This window comes from Pundamilia nyererei, unplaced genomic scaffold (genome assembly GCF_000239375.1).
Source record: "Pundamilia nyererei isolate P.nyererei 1_Seehausen unplaced genomic scaffold, PunNye1.0 scaffold00027, whole genome shotgun sequence".
Lineage (NCBI taxonomy): Eukaryota > Metazoa > Chordata > Actinopteri > Cichliformes > Cichlidae > Pundamilia > Pundamilia nyererei.
Genome location: NW_005187428.1, coordinates 915,489 through 934,004, shown reverse-complemented (window position 1 = coordinate 934,004; position 18,516 = coordinate 915,489). Strand labels below are relative to the sequence as shown.

Below are 18,516 nucleotides of genomic sequence, written 5' to 3'. Positions count from 1 at the left end.
ATACATCTGTCTATTATGCCCTTATAGCATTCTGAAATCACATACGCATTTTGTCGAGTTTAAGTGACACCAAACTCTGGTTTTACCTGCTGCCACTGATGTAGAAACAAGGCTGTCTAGATTATCAGCTCTGAGGACCGTGACTTTAACAGAGTGCGACAGTCTGATAATGAAGCAAAATGAAGATCTGTGGAGGACAGCTAAGCCCCTTACACATCAGTGCATCCTGAGAGGTCAGACTCTGCAATCAAAGGGCAAAAGTTCAAAGAGCAAAGAGGGCATTCCTAATTGGCAGGAATTGCAACTTGAACATTTAGCTCTGTCATACACAGCAATGAATAAATAAAACTACAGAAAAAAATCTGGAAATTTGTTTACATTTTCTTCCATCTTGTTATTGTTCCAGGATTTAAGTTCAGAGGTCTAAAATTTGTACCCGAAAGGTTCCTAATCAATCATTCAAGTTGCTTTTACCTCCAAGTACGGACATTTAAACCACTCACAGGTGTATAACCTTCGCTACCTTTTTTATTTTCTACTTGCTTCGATTGAGTTCTTTTGTTAAGTGAAGTGGCGTCTGTGGTGTCCAGTCTCTTCCTGCACACTCGGCTTCCAGTTCACCCAGAGAACTGCGTCTGGGGCTCGCTGGTTCTCGTGCATTCACAGCTACCTTCAGTACACACCTTTGGAGCTCCTCCACAGAGCTCACCTTAAAAATTAGCACCAGGCTGTGGGCTTCAGAGCTGGAGCTGCTCTGCACAGCGGCTTTCATAGGAAAGGGGCAGAGAGGTGGTAGGCTGCCCTGCACAGACACATCTTCCAGCCTGTGAGGCATCCCACTGAGGCTGAGGACAGTGACTGTCAGGGTTTGCTGCCCTGGAGAGAAGGCCATAGTGAAGTGGAGGCAGGGTTTTGGTGATATTGGATGTTGGCAGCTTGCACTGGAGCCATAGCTTAGTGGGGCCAATGGGATAGGTTTTTCTTTTGTAGAAGGAGAGCCAGCACTGGGTCTGGTGAGTCTAGTGTGCTCATTATAAGATATGTCTTCCCCAGTTACAGTGCAGCGTCGCTGCAGGGCCTTACGTGTTTTGGCCAGTAGTCCCAGTTTGGGAAAGGAAGGCAGCGAGCTATGACTCTGGTCTAATGGTTTATAAAGGGGTGATGAAAGCAGAGGTGTGCTGAGGCGGCGCAGGGAAAAATAAGACTTTGGAGGCTCCTTTTGTTCACAGGAAGTTTGATTTGAAAATGCCAGAGAGCCAAATTCACCCTCTGAAGTAGCAGCGCTGCTAAAAGTGGACGGGTACTCCAGCACTTCTTCATCCAGCTCATCAAACTGCTGCTTGGGTGCTGATGCTGTTGCTGCTGCTGAGGGAGAAGGTGAGGTCTGAGCAAAGGACACAGGTTCAGCAGGAGCTGGTGCTGATGTCGCAGGAGCTTTGTCTTTCACTCGAGAAACTTTACTTTTCCACAAGCACAGAAGGCATCCCAGGACCAAACACAGACAAAAGGTGATCAGCCCAACCAGAAGAAGAATCTGGAGATGAACTGTAGAAGCAACAAGGGATAATAAGGTCAGGTGGCAGAAGTAATTCATCTCAGTCAACTCTGGGATTACATAATGCAGTTAATGTAGTATTTTGGGCCATGTGCTGGAAAATATTAGCATATTACTAAATGACTGGTTCAAATTTTGTCAGAGCTTTCTTAAAATATACACATAAAAACTGAACAATATATTAATAAATATGCCATTCCTAATATGATTGGGTAGCCAAGTTTACAGCCCTTAATTTGTGGAGATATGCATCACTAAAGTAGGTTTCTAAATGAGTAAAAATGATGTAATTATCAAAGAGATTTAGCAACACAAAATGTACCAAAAACACAAACACTGGAAAGAAACATTTGATGTTATTCTAGCTTTGCTTTATCTATGAAAACAACAGAATCACATCCGTTATGGACCAGGGAGCTCTTTCATCAGCACGTATATGGTAATAGCATGTGGCGATGTGGTTATTGTTTTGTACTCGGATACCGTACCTTCTAACTGTTTGGTGAACAGGACCTGAACCAGAAGCCAGAAGAACAGAATGACCATGATGCCCTCGATCATGCCCTTGCAGCAGAAAAGCAGCACAGACTGCCACAGAGGCTGACCGGGGTACTCCTCATCATGATAAGGCATGGTGCCAGCAGTAGAGCCTACTAAGAAATCCACAAGCAGAAGCCCAAATGTCCAAGTAAAGAAGATCGTTTGCTCGACTGATGAAAACACATTTAGATTTTTAGTCCAAAACAAAGCCAAACAACGTTATTTTAGACTATCAAGTAAAGGGAAAAAAGGCACAAAAACATTTGCACTTGCCTTCATAAAAACATTACTGTAAATTTAAAAAAATTAATAACTGGTTTAATTTAAAGTTTCTTCTCTCCACCTGTAGATCTATTTCTCGGTTGGGAGTCAGAAAATCATCCTTCTGTCCAAACTCTCTGCATACCGTATATTCCAGCCTGCATCCCTGGATAGTGATAACCTCATTTGCAAAGTGACTTACACACTATTATTCCTGCCTGGTGGGCGGGGACCGTGGGCGGAGAGAGCCGTCATAATGCCTCCGCAGCATCTTTCCTCTTCAGTGTTCCAGATGTAAATCCAGCATTTTCACTATAGCATAACTATCCTAACCAGTAAATCCTGTAACCCTCCCCCCAACACACACACACACACACACACACACACACACACACACCACCACCACCACGCTCCTTTGACCCATGAATTTGTTTTTTTTAATTATTTTTTATTTATTACTGTCATGATAGGTCTGCTACAGAGTTAAGCAAGTAAAGCTCACTCTGTAGATTCTTTTCCATATTCAAAAACGTGATGTGTAGACTTTTACACATCACAGTAAGCTTAGAAGTTTTTTTTCTTTATGTCTCTATGACAGAAGCCAAACTGCAGGGACTGAAAAAAGTAATTAAATTTACACTTACATTTGTTTTTTCCCCCTCTTGCTACACAGTTCGGGTTCCAAGTTAAAGACATCAGAAACAGCTTGGCATACTGACAGATGTGCATCTTTGCTTGTTCACAACACCCCTGAACATGGATTAGTGTATGTGTGTCATGTGTAGGCGAGGAAATACTACCCCCATCTGGCCAATCGAGAACTTATTCTTGAATTTTTGGATCCAACTTTCCAGTGATGGAAAGGAGCTGCTGTTCAGCTATTTTAATTAAATAAAGGCAGCTGTATCGCACAATTATAATGAGCCAGTTGAGATATCCAGGGTAAAAGTACAAAACTGGCCCCTGTGCACGGCACGCCATCGCCGATTCTAACATACAAGGGTCTTTTTTCAGATCAGCTGGCGATGTTAAATGTTGTTTGGCTTTCTGATGATGGCATGGATGTTTCCAGTGGACTCATTACCTGATCGATAGTATGCACATGTGAGAGGAGGAATCCCTAATTGGCTGAATCTTATTCAGTGTGTATATCTGTGCAAATGTGCATGAACACTGCTCCTTTGTAGCTGACAAAGGTCACACAGACCGAAACTGAATAACAAATTATGGTAAGTGGGACAGTGTGCAGTGGTTACATTATATATCTTTTCAACATAATTTGTAAACTGATTATATGCCAGCCATCTGCAGGCTGCCCCTCCCTGAGCCTGGTTCTACTTGAGGTTTCTTCTTAGTAAAAGAGAATTTTTCTTTCCAACCACCACAAAGTGCTTGTTCATTCAATTCTATTTATATCGTGCAAAATTACAACAACAGCTGTCTCAAGGCGCTTTTGATTTTACAGTAAAGACCTTATAACAGAGGGTCATAGAGCTCCCATATAAGGGTCCCAACCTAACTTAAGAGGAACATTGGCCTTCAAGGGGAGGGGAGCTATGACAACCTGGATAAGAAAAATAAGGATTACTGTATTTTGAATTTTGAATCATGTAAAGCTATAGAATAATAACAATAACAATAAGTCTACATATGTGTTCCCACTAAACAATAACAACTCACCGTTTAGGTGTGTACAATGAGCAATATTAAGTTTTATTTATATTATTAATATTAAGTTGATATAGTGAAGCTGTTAGCAGACAGATTGTTTGCACGTCCAACAATTACAAAGCAACATTATTTTTAGTTTGTGTTTCTGTTTTTGGCTTCCATCGAGGATACGTCGCACTCTTAAGCTGGTAATTGCTCCACTGTTCTCATCGGCTACTCACATCTGCCTGCTGTGTGCTGGTGAGCAGGTAGTGTGCTGCAGATTTTAAGAGCTTTTAGAGAGACGGATTAGCTGTCTGTTGTGCAAAAAAACCCAAACAAAAAACAAACTATATGAGAGTGATGAGAACTAAAATAAGTGGGGTCTGAAAGCTACAAGATGAGCTGAAACTCAGTGAAAAGTCAGTTTTTTCTTTTAAAACTTGAAATGCATTGTGATCAACATTTATTTTCAAACATTTACAAAACTACATGCTATCTGCAATCAGAGACTAGCCTCTGTGTCAAAAGTCTGAAGACATATTCGAAGTGCAAAGAAAGAAAACGGTATTTTTACAGCACACAAGATTCATTTTATTCCTCATCCCTACATTTACAGGAAACATGTTAATCCAACAGAGCTGAAAGCCAACCTTTAAAAAAAAAAAAAAAAAAAAATTCCCAGTGGCATTTGTTTGTGATCATGTGTGTACGTGATTGTCCATTTACAGTTTATTTCAACAAATGAACACATGCGGCATTAAGCACTGCATATTTCTCTGAGGACTGAGGTAGCACCGTTTCAGTGTTCACGTTGAGGTCATTAATGATACAGTCTCTGCATTTACACTAATATAAAACAGCAATATGACAAGACATACATATAAGATAACAGTGAGTCCAGAGGATATTCCTGAGTCCAGAAGAAAGTAGCCTGAGAAACTTGCCACCATGGGAAGTCAACTGAGGTAAATGTGTCACTTTCTGCATACAACACCCAGCAGAAACATCGCCTCCGAGTTACTTGAAATAAATGTTCTGTCATTTTGAGGCCTCGCCAAATGAATAAATAACAATAAAGCAAAACTGAATAAACATCTCCCCTGAAATTCACTTTGATTCTTTAGGAGTTGCGATATTTCTGTGGAAACTGATGTTCTACATTTTCCATGAAAGCAGTTACTCAAAGTAAAAACTTTTGCTCAAGGTAAACTGAAAGCTTACCAAGAGGAATACAAAATGGCTTCAAGTAGCTATGACACTGAACTAAGGCTTTTTGGTCTTCACTAGCTGCTCTTTGGCAACCACATTGTTGTACTGATGGAAAAGGCAGCTACGGAACGGCTTTTACACCTACAAACGTAGCTGACGTTCAAAGAGCCGTAGCAATTCTTTTGCATTAACGATACTTCTGGACAAACCTGTAGCCCTTTATGCCAGAAAGCTACCATGTTTGAAAAGTCTTCTTCTAACAGGCACTAAGGTAAACTGAAACTATATTAAAATAAGCTTGAGGATAGAGGTCAAAAATGTTGACATTACACTATTAAAGTAATAGAAGGTTTCCTGTGTTGTGGCAGAGAATCCGTGGAGTTCATCCAGTTCTTGTCTGACAAGAGAAGTAAATGGTGTGGTGCACTGTGTAATCATTATGCTCCGGACAGATTAAAAAGCCAGTGATTTTAACTTGGTCCCTTTGAGGAGGTGGGAGATGAGGAGGTGGAACTTTGTGCGGAGGAAAAAGCGCTGAAACCACTTGTTCCTGCTGGAGTTACGTTCTGTGACGACACAGAAGCAGCCGACTTCTGGGCAAACAGTTTTCCTAAAGAAGACAACGGCATAAATGACTGTCAGTTACAAAGAACTCACTGTGCAAAGGGCAATTGAAAAAGAAAGTTTTTACAGGAGTCTAAAAAACAGAGTCCGCCTCGTGATTCGGTAGCTTGTAGAACAAGCTCTAGCAGTAATAAGTTCAAGTGTCTCACATCGTTATTTATTGCAGGCATTCATTTATGCACAGCTCTCTTAAGGTCCCGCCACAGTGGGTGGAGGTCTGGACTTTGACTGGACCATTGCGACACCTTGATTCTTTTGTTTTTCAGCCACGCCGTTTGCTGCTGTGCTTGAGGTCATTGTCCTGTTACATGACCTACTTTCAGGCAAGCTTTAGCTCACAGACAAACGGCTTCATATTTGTTGAGACTTCTAATTGTCCTGTGATGATGTAACTGAGGCCTGTAGAGTCTGAGATGTGGCATGTGGATTCCTTGCCTTTTCTTTGAGTATTAAACAGCCTGAACTGCATGAAAAGACTGTCGTTTTTGTATCAACTAGGTGTTTTATTCACAAAGAATTGGTCTCTGCCTTGTCTGTTTTTGTAATTTCTTCCGACGTGGAATATGTTGATATCATGACTATAGAAGTCAGGGTTGTTAACTAGTACACAGTTAGTTTTTAGGAATTCTGACATGATTTTAATAAAATGCCTTAACTGGTAAATGTCTACCGTTGGTATCTGAATCTGTTCGTTGATATCTAGGATCAAGACTTCCTGTTCTGCATGTGACTCATTTATTAAAGTAGATCCATTTTTAAAAGAAAAATAAAACGCTAAATTGTAGTCAAACAATAGCCGTTTGTGTTGCAGTTCAGCAAACACAATCCCTCTTTTGCTCTTGACAAAGGCCATTTACCCTCATGCAACCAAAGACATGAAATGTTATTGGTCAGTGGAACTGGTACTACAAGTGCAGTACACATACTGCTTATTTCTTTCACTGTAGATATCAATTAACTTAGTTCATCACCATGTGCGCTTGTTCCTCTACATTAGTGTCACGCACCAAAGAAGACACGCTTCCTTTACAGGTTTCATAACTCACCTGAGTAAACAGTGCCGTTGACCTCCACAGACACGCTGATACTGGCCGCTCCATTAGTGGAGAGATTCAGCGACAGATCGTGTTTGCTTTCTGACAGAGGAAAAACAAAAATTCCAGTGAAGGGTCGGTTCCAGAATAAGCATGCTATGATGTTCAGCCATGACAGAGGTCAAAGGAGAAGCAAACTCACCGTTGCCAAGTTTGAGGTTCATGGGGGTAAAGTGAGAGGCCATAGCCAGGAGGTTTTGTTGGAGTGCCTGCTGCATGAGGCGCTGCTGCTCCTCAGCGAGGCGCATCATTTTCTTCTCTGGGCTGTCAGCTACAGCTCCACCTGCTCCTTGCTCCAACCTCTCTCTAAGATGCTCAAATGTGGCAGCTTGTGCCAGCTGCTGCTGTTGCTGCCCCAGTGCTAGAGCCATGGGCAGCTGGGTTACAACAGGGGTGGGGGACTCATCTGATTGGAAACAAAGAAAAAGATGAAGAAATTATTATGTTCATAAGAAGTTTGAAAAATTATATATTTATTATTCACAATTCATGATTACTGGAAAACAAAATGATTATCAGTGTGCTAAATTTGCATTGCAGGGCTTGCCTATCCTAAACACTATAAAGAGGCTTAGATTGTATCTGTTGTAAAATATGATCATTTTAGAAAAGAAAATGCGCCGTACCTATGCTTCTCTTTAAATGCGGACTAGCGGAGATATTGCGGCCATTGTGCGTGGTCGGAGCACTCTGCATATTGGGTGAAGACAGTAGTGCATGTGGAGCAGAGCCTGGGGAGGGGGAGTAGCGGTACAGACTACTGGTGTAGCTGGGACGCCGGCCTTCTCTGCGGTTGCTATCGATGGCCGCCTGTAGCTCACCCGGAGAGCTCAGGCCTTTCTTCTCGCACTCAAAAGGATACAGATACTTCATATACCTGCAGGTGGAAAGTTTCACGGGTTTTCCATCCATTTTCCACAAAAACATTTTTTAATTATTTGCAAATATGAAGGATAAAGCAGATGGTTCCCTTTTCAAGTCTTTATCTACAAAATGCTAAGATCTATTAATTGTATGGTTCTTTAGGGAGCAGTTAGTGGAAGTCCACATTTTTGCCAGCAAATGAGCTAAAACATGGAGATTCTAGCAAAAGTGTGGTTGTTCCTGTGGTAGTAATGTTGGTTAGCCACCCAGTCCACATCTTAATGAATGCTGGGTGAACTGGTATTATATTCTGTGGAAATATCCACGGGATAAATCCCTCTGTTTGCTTAAATACCGCCTTAACAACAAAGCTCCTGTTTTTCTGTGAAATGCTTCAACAGCTACATGATTTATTGCCATGAATGCAATTTTCAGCCTCCCCCCCCCACTACTTTTCTTTCTAGCTGACTGCCAGCAAAAGCCTCCTGTGAAGACCTACAAAGCCACAAGCATAAGACTCTGCAGACTGTTATCTTTTAAAATTACAGACTTTGCAAACCATAAAAATACATATCTGATCGGCTAGTCAGAAACAAAGTGAGCAAAGGTTTCATTTACGCAAATTATAGTTATGTTCTTGCAGCATTATGGTGTTCAGAGAATGATTACATTTCATCATTTTTAAAATAACAGAGTCACAAATATGTGCTAGCTCTTGAAAATATATTCAGCATTTTTGGAGTCATTTATAGTCTAACCAATACAATCATTTAGCAAGCCGATTGTTGATCAAAAAAAAATCTGCCAAAACACCTGAGAGAAACCTACTGGGTGCGTAAGGTGAAGGCCGCACTGGTGATTGATGTGGGGAGACTGAGGCCTTTGGTGATCTCCCTCCATATCTTCTTGTTAATAACCTCCACCAGGCCTCCTTTCTCTGTCACAAGCTTGTAAAGCTTGTACAAGTCCAGCACCTGTTTTGCCATGATGGGGATGCGATTCACAGGAGTTCCTTGGATAAATAACAGAATGCATTGAAATGTCGCTAAACAAGAACGGGTCTTGTGAATAACGTGAGGCAGAAGCGGAGGACGCGAGCATCTTCTGAGCGGCACACCTGAGGGCCTTAGGTCAGAGTTAGATAATGTGGCTTAGCATGTTTAATCTGCGCAGACAGAGTTGTCAAATGAAGCTAGTTTCAGATGTGAGGCGGTGGGGGTGGGGATAATCCACAACAACAGCTTTGTTGATGCATTGATCTAAGTGCAAGGAGAGGGGCTATGTTAGAGTCAACAGCGCCAGCAGGCCAAACTGACCCTTCCGGTCCCGATTTGGAGAAAAGCCAATTAATGAAGCCAGCTAAAAAGCAGTTGTAGAAATCAGATTACTTTGTGCTTAAGATGAACACAGACACACATGCACATTTTGCATGGCAATGACCTTGCCCCACATAAGTGAAGATTAGTGAACATGTTGCACTTCTTCTTGGATTTGTTTCCACAAACAACAAATCCTAATCTTGGGATTTGTGGAAACAAATCCCAATCTGTATGAAAGTCTTTAACCAAGTGGCTAAATCCAGGGATGAAGATGCAGAAGTGCTGAAAAAGAGACTCAACCCATCTAGACTCTTGTGGTAAAAAGCAGAAATAGGGAGGATTACAACCTCAGTCTGGGTTTCCACAGTTAGCTTCCCCATGTATGATGTGCTCCTGTTTTTGGTGAGTTTAATTGTAAGAGTTAATCTCTATATTAATGGTACTTACCTTAGTTAGCTGATACTAGGTGACACAACTTTGCACCCAAAACTGCCTTGTCCAAATATCGACAATGTAAAAAATGAAAGGTTTTGAACCTCACCTCGTTTCTGCATAAAGACAAAGAGTTCGTCGAGAAACTCCTTCCGTTGTGGGTCATTATCCAGTTCATAAAGCTAGAGGATAACAAACACAAACACACACACACACACACACACACACACACACACACACACACACACAAAAGAAGGCAATAAACTGTTAGTCTGTAGTTTCTTCAGTTATTTGACATGTTTACTTCTACCACATATACGAACCTTGGCAAAGTCCCGAGATGGTTCTCCTCTTATTTTAATGCCGTCAGTCTCCTCTGCCCACATGGCACTTCCTCTCTGTTCACACAATAACAGAAAGACACATTAAGAAAATCATTTCCAACTAGCTGCTGCAGGGTAAAAGTCGTTATTCTGCTTAAAGAGTACCAAATTCTATAGTGACATAATAATAAAAACAGGTCATTATTCAAACACTGGTGTTGCTGTTTTTCTAAGTGAGATACTTGGAGTACTCCCAAGTACACCATCAGACTGTCCTCTGGTAAACACATGATTACTGTAAATATCTGACTGGGCCATGACAAATACAATGGAGATCAATTAAATGAGCCGTGCTGTACTGGAAGATTAATGTGACATGTTATTCTTCCACCACCTCATCAACGTAGCAAAGGTTGCAAATGTGAGTGGAGGGCAGCCTGAGTGCAGCTGAGTGGAAAGGCCTGCTGAGCTGGTTATCCCACTAATATGCACTGAGTGTAGCATTGTAGTGCAAGTAAGTAAAACCCTTTAATGTGACATTAATTATGTTTTTCCTCCCTGAAGAAATTACAAATTCATTTCTATATGCAGCTTATGAAAAGCCATCGCAGCCTTGCCTTCTGTCAGTTCTTGCGGGTGTGTGCGTTTTGGTTCGCGCTTGTGTTTTATATTAACATGTTTTATATTAAAACAAGGAGGAGTCGTTTAGACAACAAAACATCATAACATGTTTTTGTATTTAACCGCATCAAAAACCTTCCATTCTTATGTTTTAATCAAAATAACAGGCTTGTTTTGTCTTTTTCGCATTTAGCCTTTTACTTGATATTTTGTGTTTAACTGTATCATTTTGCCTTCATAAACACATACCTATTCACTGAATGTTTGGTATGGTAATAATGTCAGCCCGGAGTCTAAAAGCCATAACATATAAGCCTTTGTTTCTCTGATTAGCCAGTTGAGAAGCGATTATCATTTGGCTTTCGCTCCAGCTGTAACCGTCCTTGTGTTTACAGTAAAAACATAAAGGCAAGCTGCAGATACCAACGCACATCAACAGCAGGCTGAAAGTGAACCCCAGTGGTTCTCTTTGACGTCAGCTCCACAGCATCACTAACGTTTACTACAACCAACTTAAAACTGGACTTTCATTTCACTACTAATAACTGTGTAAGACTAAACACTGTCACATTAGTCTTGTACACAGTTTAATAGCTTCAGTTGTTTGTATTCTATTGAAACTTTGATTTAACCACAAACCTATTACTTCTATTGAGCTTACCAGCTTTTATATGCACACGAGGCATCAGCTTTTCCAACTTTTATCCATTAACTAGTCATCGAAACATTGCAGCCAGCTCTTTCAACCACCTATCCATTACTTTTAGCTAATCATTTCCATCCTTTAAATATTATACCAACCTCCTTGACTGTAAATCTATTACATACAACAATATACATTTTAAATATTGAGCTATTCTAAGTATTAGAAGCGCTTTCACAAAGCATGCACCTCGAATTTCCACTCTGATGACCCTCATCTTGGTAGGAAATCACTGTAACAAACTCTTATAAAAACCAGCTTGTGCTCTGGTAACCATTTCCAGTTTCTTGCGGGTAAACTGGTCAAACTCGTCCCAGAGGTTACCAAGCTGTTGACACATCCAACAGATTGGCCTTAGAATTTCTAATCAAGGACTTTTACGCCTTCAGCAGAAACACTATTGAAGATCTTTTCAGCATCAAATCGAAATAAAACCCTCCCCCCTTCCTTATTGATGAGCAAGTGAGACCTACTGTGGATCTGTTAACAAAGAGCTTTCAGTTAATTGCTCACAGAGCTTTCACACATCCCAGCCTGGGAGTCCTGATAGTATTCAGTATGTAGGTCAGGAAAAATGGGTTTCTTTTGTTTTGTTAAAGAGGCAAGTTTTATTTATGTGAGTTTTTTTCCAACATATTTAAATTCAATGAAATTTAAATGCGTATTACTTCAAAGTAAAAGTCTGTCTTGTCAACCAGTCGTGACCGAAATCAAGGCTGACATTAAAATAGTGAAATGTTAATACTAACCGACTGCCCCCTATAATGAGCTTCATTAAAATCATTCAGTTTCTCCAACAGGGCAAAAGTGAAAACTCACCCCTCTCCAAATCTCAATGCAGCGACAGGGGGTCCCACATTTTTTTTTTAGCCGAATCAAATTATTGGCCCTTTAATCCCCCCAGGAAGTCAAGATCATTTATCTGGCTCCTCGCTGTGCTGCAAGCTTGAATGAACAGGGGCTCTTTATCCCCACCCGAGCTACATTTAAAGGCTTACAGTGAGACTGCACATAAGGAGCGAACAATGGCTGTCTGGCGTGATGAGGCTTGAAACGCATGTCAAGATTTTCAAAGATATTTCGGTAATGAATTGAACTGAAGAAAAAGAAGATAAAGACGCCGTAGAGCACGGCACAATCGTAAGGTGAAAAGAGCAGCTATTTCAACCAGCCACCGATTAACTTGCAAAAGAGCCACTTCAAGCTTGTGGACTTGTTAACATGGTTGTTGGATAAGAAAGCTTAATAGGCAACCAGTCAACATGAGCTCCACTTTGAGTTTCAGCCGCAAAAACCCCCAAAACAAAACAAAAAACTCACAAAAAACACCTATTTCTTACACAAAGAAAAGAAGAATTCTAGCTCAGTGTGGTTACTCATATTTACAACCCTGCTAAGAATCAATAATACTGCCAACAAAAATGAAAACCAGACTAAAAGACTTTTCATCAAGTAAATCCCAATATAATTAAATATGACAAAGAATACTTTCTGCAGTTAATTTGACAACTTACAAAGATCCTCACAGATCTGAGTCACAGCAAAGGCCTTGCACAAATTCGTTCTAATTTTAGGGCTGTGAGATGTTTCTGACTTTTCAGCAAAAACAAAAACAGAAAGCAAACCATTAAACAGACACGCACTTAAGCCTTTCCACCACAGTCTCTCACAACTCTCATTACTGCGCTTAAACTAAAACAAAATGTTCTTTATTGCTGCAGGCTTGGCTTGCTGGCCTGTGAAAAGGAAACACATTGTCACTGCAGTGGCCGTATAACGTATTGATTATTTTCAGTGAAATTAAGCTGCCATTTAGTGTTGCCCAGCGACGCCTCAGTTATGCAAAGCCATCTGCAAGACTACAGTAACATCTGGGCCTGGATGTTTGTACTTCCACATTGACCAAAAATCAGACAAAGAGGAAAAAAAAAAACTCTGAATAATGTGTAAAACTCTGGGTAATGGTATCAAAAGGACCATTCTTCTCCTGTGAAACAACTGCAAGTAAATTTTACGGTTAGCAGTTTGCATGGTGAGCCACAACCCAGCTGTCCCTGCACCTACAGCCCTCATTAATCAGTGCATTATATTGAGGTGGCAGCCCTTTTTCATGTAGAGACGAACCAATCAGCTTGCTCCCCAAAAGAAGGGGAAAAGACAACAGCTGGACACTGAACTCATACAGTTGCAATTTAAATTCAATCCATGGCTACATTTAAAGAAAATCTGACTCATCTGCTCTCATTTCAAATCCAAATCTCTGGCCTGGAAAGTAATTAAGATGTGCATCTGGCCAAAAAAAGCGCACCTTCCTTCCCGTACATCAGGAGGGAAACCAGGCAGCAGTGAGGAAGGTCAACAATTAAGGCAGAACATACGTATACACACAAAATAACAATTACAGATGTGCATTTTCTCTCTTACCCGTTTCACTGACTCATCAAAGCCCCAGTCAGCAAAGCCATTCGCTGACGCGAAGGCATGATGACCCGCCGGTGACGTCAGATTCTTTTCCATGTGCTCTTGTTTTTTTCCTGAAGGTGGAGATTCAGACGTTTGCTTCCCAGCCACTGATGGAGATGTAGAATAAGGCTGGAAGGGAAAATGCGATACATGCTGGAGTCGGGGCTTTTTTGCCTGTTGATGAGAATTGTTCTCCTCCTCCTTCTCCTCCTCCTCTTCCTCGCCCATGTCTTCCTCCTCGTTGTTCTCCTGAGAAGTCAACATCTCCTGTTCCTCATCTTCTGAGTTTCCATCCTCCTCTGCCTCTGGATCCACTCCGCTCAGATGATTATTCAAGGCCTGCTGGAGTCCTGGATTGCTCTGTCCATCTACTCTTTCAAACAATGTAGAGTCTGGTCTTGAAAACGAGGCTCTTGCTGCGGCAGCTTGTTGAGCAAACAGGAGCTGAGCGTGAAGAAGCTGCTTCTCCTGCAGGCTCATCTCCAGCTTTGCTTCTTGTTGTTTCTGCAGATGCTCCATCACCACCTCCAGCTTCACGCCGGCTGGACAGGACTGTGAACACCCAGCTGAACTTCCAACCTCTGATAGATTGGACTGAGGAGAAAAACACAAATCACTAATGGCAGAACTTTAATGAGAAATTTTAATATCTTTAAAAAAATTTAATTTGTATTTAATTTATATTTAATTTGTAAAATATGTGTACACACACACACACACACACACACACGTAGAAAAATATTTAGTATACACATCCAGAAATGCATATACTATTATATATTATACATATATTTATTAGTTTCAGATGTAGCCATTCTTGTATTTGCTGGTTTTTGTTGTTGTGTTTGCACATTTCTGTTGCTTGTGAAGCTCACACACAAGAATTTCACTCACATGTGCTGTACCAATGTACCTGCACATGTGATGTGACAATAAAAGTGATTTGATTTGAAAAAACAAACAAGATAAAAAACTGTGTATGATGTGATTAACATGTTTTAATACCCAGCAGCACTTAGGTGGCCTACTCCAGAACAATAAACATGGTCAAAAATGCTTGCAGAGGCAAATTAAACATAATTAAATACCAGATATTAATCATGTTTTTTTCTTCTTCTTCAAGTTAAGGTAGACTACCTTTGGTAATCGGGAAGAGTGGACATCAGAGAGCTCATTAAAGGGCGATAAAGTTGAATAAACAGTTGAATAAACAAACACAAAAAGCGTAAATTTCTATTAAAACACATTTTTACATGGGGCCAAATATCTCTCTCATTTATAAGTTCAATAGTCGCAATTTGCTTAAGGGTCCTCGGAGTAAGTTATTTCACAACGGGTTTCGTCGTTTTTATTGGACACATGGATGAAATTTAACTTCACATAAAGCTTCAAACTTGTTGCCCTTGCGGGGAATGACAGGGGGAGCTTTAAAAAGCGTAAATTATCATAGTAACGTCCACTTTTGTCCAATTTTGCTTTGTTACTGTAACGAACACGAGTGGGTGAGCTACGAAAGAGTCGTCGATAGGCTTACTCACCATTTGCGCCTTTGAATAATTCATCATCGCCAACAGGTCTCGTGAAGTTATTGCTTTTTTCCTTCGCCAGAAGTTAATCGCATCTCATGACCACTTTCTCCTTTTTTTTTAAAGTAGAGAAACACAAAACAAAAACCCCTCCTGTCGATCAAATGTGGTTTAAAGCCCCTCGCTGTGTGAAGGCTGGAGTAATGGGAGCTGGAGGAGGGGTAAATACTGCTGTGCTTCACCTCCCTGCGGTCACTCGCAGAGCACACAAACTAAAATATCTTCGATTGTCTGCGAGTGAGTGGCGCACACCCCCAACTTGGATGAATGGAAAGCCCGCCCCGTGCGCAAAGATCGTAAAGTGCTTTATCGCTTCCAGCTATGTGTATCTTCCCACCCACTTCTCAAGGAAATCCCACCCCAAAGCAGAATCCATTGCTGATTCTTACAAAGGTGATGTGACCTTTACCGTAGAAATAAATCAATAAGATAAAACAACACGTCAAACTAGTGAAGCCGTCTTTCCTTTATTAATAGTTTTTGCATTAGGGCCGAATTAAATCATTTTGGGAGAACCTCATGACAAAGCGTGAAACGCAAAGTGTGTGTTTTTATTCTGATCAGATATCTCCAGTGAATTCTTCCTGTACTCAGTGCACCATTATCATGTAAACACTCACTTCTGTTTCCAGGGCCAATAACAGGGTTGTTTCAGTAGGCTGGCACATGAACAGATCAAGAACCAGCCTGTGGGTCCAATTCTATCAGAAGTAAATGCAAAACCAACCACTTGGAAACTGGTTGAAAAATATAATTGTGTACAGAGCTCCTGCCTCCACAACCCGTGAGCCCATAAGCCCATCTGTAATTGGTCGAGAAAGCAGCAGATAGATTACTAACAAGCACATCACCCCTATTCTTCCTTCTCTTTATTGGCTTCCAGTCAAATTAACAAATCATCTTAAAATGGTATTAATTACATATAAACTTATATGGACAGCCTGCTGCATATATATTAGAGCTACTGAGACCTTATATCTGCCACCGACCTCTCTGATTTTCTGATCAGGGTCTCTTGAGGTTGTAGCTCGTAAATGTTGGAACAGCCTTTCTCCTGTTGGATGTCCTTGTTGGACTTTCTAGCAAAGTGAAAGTTCGTATTTAATATTCAACTACATTTTATTTATATGACACAAATCACAGTAACAGTAAACGCAAGTTGTCTCTACAACAGTACAGAGAAAACACCAACAATCAGACAGCCCACTATGAGCAAGCACTTGGCAAAAGTGGGAAGGAAAATCTCCCTCTTAACAGGAAGAAACCTCAGCAGAATTAGGTTTAAGGAGGGTCAGCCATCTGCCACAACAGGCTGTGGGTGAGGGGAGGGAGACAGGACAGAAGACACACTGTGGGAGAGGGAGCCAGAGATTAAGAATACTAATGATTAAATACAGAGTGGTGTATAAACACAGAGAGTGAAAAGAGATGAGCGCATGTATATATGTAGATCAGCTTGTTAGTGTTGGTAATCGTAGTTGTAGAATAAAGCTATATATATATATATATATATATATATTGTTCAATTGGAACAAAAGAAGCATGAGAAAAAAAACCACTACTTTCTTGATCAAGACAAGAGTAAAAGAAAGAAATACCTCTCAAAGTAAACGAGGATGACCTCCTGACCTCTCCCTCGGGAGATGCTTTATGTTACTGAGGTACCAGTCACTAATCCAATGTTTTAGTGGCAAACGAGGCAGTGGGGCAATTTTGCACAGCTTACATACATCAGGCTCACCATGCAACAAATAATACACAGCTTAAAGGTGTTTAATGGCTAGTCTGTGCTTGTTGTTTGTCAGTCTGTTCACAAACATTTCTTAACCAGAGAAGCTGTCAGTCCAGTGTGGCAGTATTGCAAAAACAAAGATGTGTGCATTTGCTTTCTTCTGTGATATTTCCTGGTCTGTAAGAGACGCTCTGACTCTGTTGTACATGGAAACGATCTGTCTTTTTATGGTGTGGTTTTGGGGAATAATTCCATTGTTTTTAACCAGTGGTGTTTGGTAGGGCAAAAATAACGTCTTACACGTCCTTTGTTTTTTGTTCACATTTAGAAAGTACAGGAGCTAGGGAGCAGTAAGATGTGCATAAAAGCACTGAAACATTAAGAGCTATTATTCCCAGTGAATCATATCCTTTTTCTCCTGTTGGCGGGGCATTAAAAAGGGCCATTCAAATTTGAGATAGCAGTGCCACCCCTGTCCCCAGCTGGTGCCACACCCCTGTTGTTTTCCAATAACCATTCAACACATTTATTTATGAAGGAACTCTGAAGTAACTAAACTCTTCAAGCAGTGCCAGCAGGAGAAATGTCTCCTTTCTATAGTTGCCTGCTACGAAAAGCTAACTATAACTGTAATCTCGGCGCCTTGGTGAACATTTGATGCTCTGCTATTCTGAGCAGCAAAATACTACATGTGATTACTCTGCTTGCTCGGGGGAATCAGTGTCTATAGTTTCTCCCACCAGTCTAAATAAAGCTATTGGCTGATGCTGTTGATGTGAGCAGAACTCTTAGATTCAGCCATCGAATAAAGCTTTTGTAGACCTGTAGGTAATCACAAGCCAGACCAACTATATCTATCTATCTATATATCTATATCTATATATATATCTATATCTATATCTATATCTATATATATATATATATTTTTTTTTTAACCCAGCAAGAGAAATCGAAATTAAAATGCTCTGCAGGATGTTTTGTGGTATTTAGATCACGGACAATAATAACTAGCCCATTGTGGCACAGAGTAGATAACCCCCATTTCCTGCACCTCTAAAAATATTCTAGTAGGCTACCAATAAGATAATACTATCAAGTGTCTTAGCTTTTCAGAAATAAGTTCATACAGATAAAAATAATAAGCAGCTGAAGATCTATTAAAGGGGTTTTAATTTTATACTAGATACTTTTAAAGTTTTAGTTTTACCGGTGTAGAAAGCACAGAAATGATCCTGTACTCGTTTTAAAAATGTCCAATTCCATTACACAAAAGTATCACTTCAAAGCAAGCTTCCTTAAAATATACCTAAAAAAAACAACATAGTCTAGAAGCCTAAAGAACAAGTCATTTGTTAATGTGACTCTACTGCACTAAATTTTTGAGGCATATTTGGAAATAAAAAGCTACATTTTTGCACTGAAATAGTTTTGCCAACTTTGACTTTTAGTTCCTACATCTAAAGACACATTTCCAAATGATGAGTCAGATTTTTAAAATCTATGGAGGAACGGCTTAATACTCAGTCATGTTTTTTTT

At 40.4% G+C, this 18,516-nt stretch overlaps 2 protein-coding genes across 5 annotated transcripts in view; both read right to left on the bottom strand.

Annotated features, from left to right (window-relative positions):
• Positions 1 to 2,332, bottom strand: part of syt18b (synaptotagmin XVIIIb) — a 3,579-nt gene extending 1,247 nt beyond the window's left edge. For 2 of the 4 annotated variants that reach the window (XR_311595.2, XR_311596.2), the window contains exons 1-2: positions 2,044 to 2,332; positions 87 to 1,545 (exon numbers count right to left, since the gene is read on the bottom strand). Coding sequence is in view for 1 of the 4 variants with exons in the window: in XM_005728040.2 (XP_005728097.1) it covers positions 536 to 1,545; positions 2,044 to 2,188 (1,155 nt within the window). In the remaining 3 variants the exon portion in view is untranslated. Of the gene's footprint in view, positions 1 to 37; positions 1,546 to 2,043 lie in introns of those variants that run through there. The other 2 variants (XR_311597.2, XM_005728040.2) reach the window with 2 other exon arrangements.
• A 2,244-nt stretch (positions 2,333 to 4,576) lies between these two features.
• LOC102213443 (AT-rich interactive domain-containing protein 3B-like) lies at positions 4,577 to 15,515 on the bottom strand. Its single transcript, XM_005728039.1, has 9 exons — positions 15,200 to 15,515; positions 13,623 to 14,255; positions 9,875 to 9,949; positions 9,661 to 9,733; positions 8,629 to 8,812; positions 7,563 to 7,813; positions 7,079 to 7,342; positions 6,889 to 6,978; positions 4,577 to 5,828 (listed from the first exon to the last, which is right to left on the bottom strand). The coding sequence occupies exons 1-9, from the start codon at positions 15,224 to 15,226 to the stop codon at positions 5,689 to 5,691; spliced, it is 1,737 nt and encodes a 578-aa protein (XP_005728096.1). The 5' UTR covers positions 15,227 to 15,515; the 3' UTR covers positions 4,577 to 5,688.
• Positions 15,516 to 18,516: the final 3,001 nt, after the last annotated feature.

Bases quoted from the DNA above. Each gene is read 5' to 3' on its own strand.
- LOC102213443 (XM_005728039.1), bottom strand. From the start codon at position 15,226: ATGATGAATTATTCAAAGGCGCAAATG. The intron at 7,814-8,628 runs GTAGGTTTCTCT...TTCCACCTGCAG, and splicing joins GCCTTCACCTTACGCACCCA to GTATATGAAGTATCTGTATC. The intron at 5,829-6,888 runs GTGAGTTATGAA...TGTCTTCTTTAG, and splicing joins CAACGGCACTGTTTACTCAG to GAAAACTGTTTGCCCAGAAG.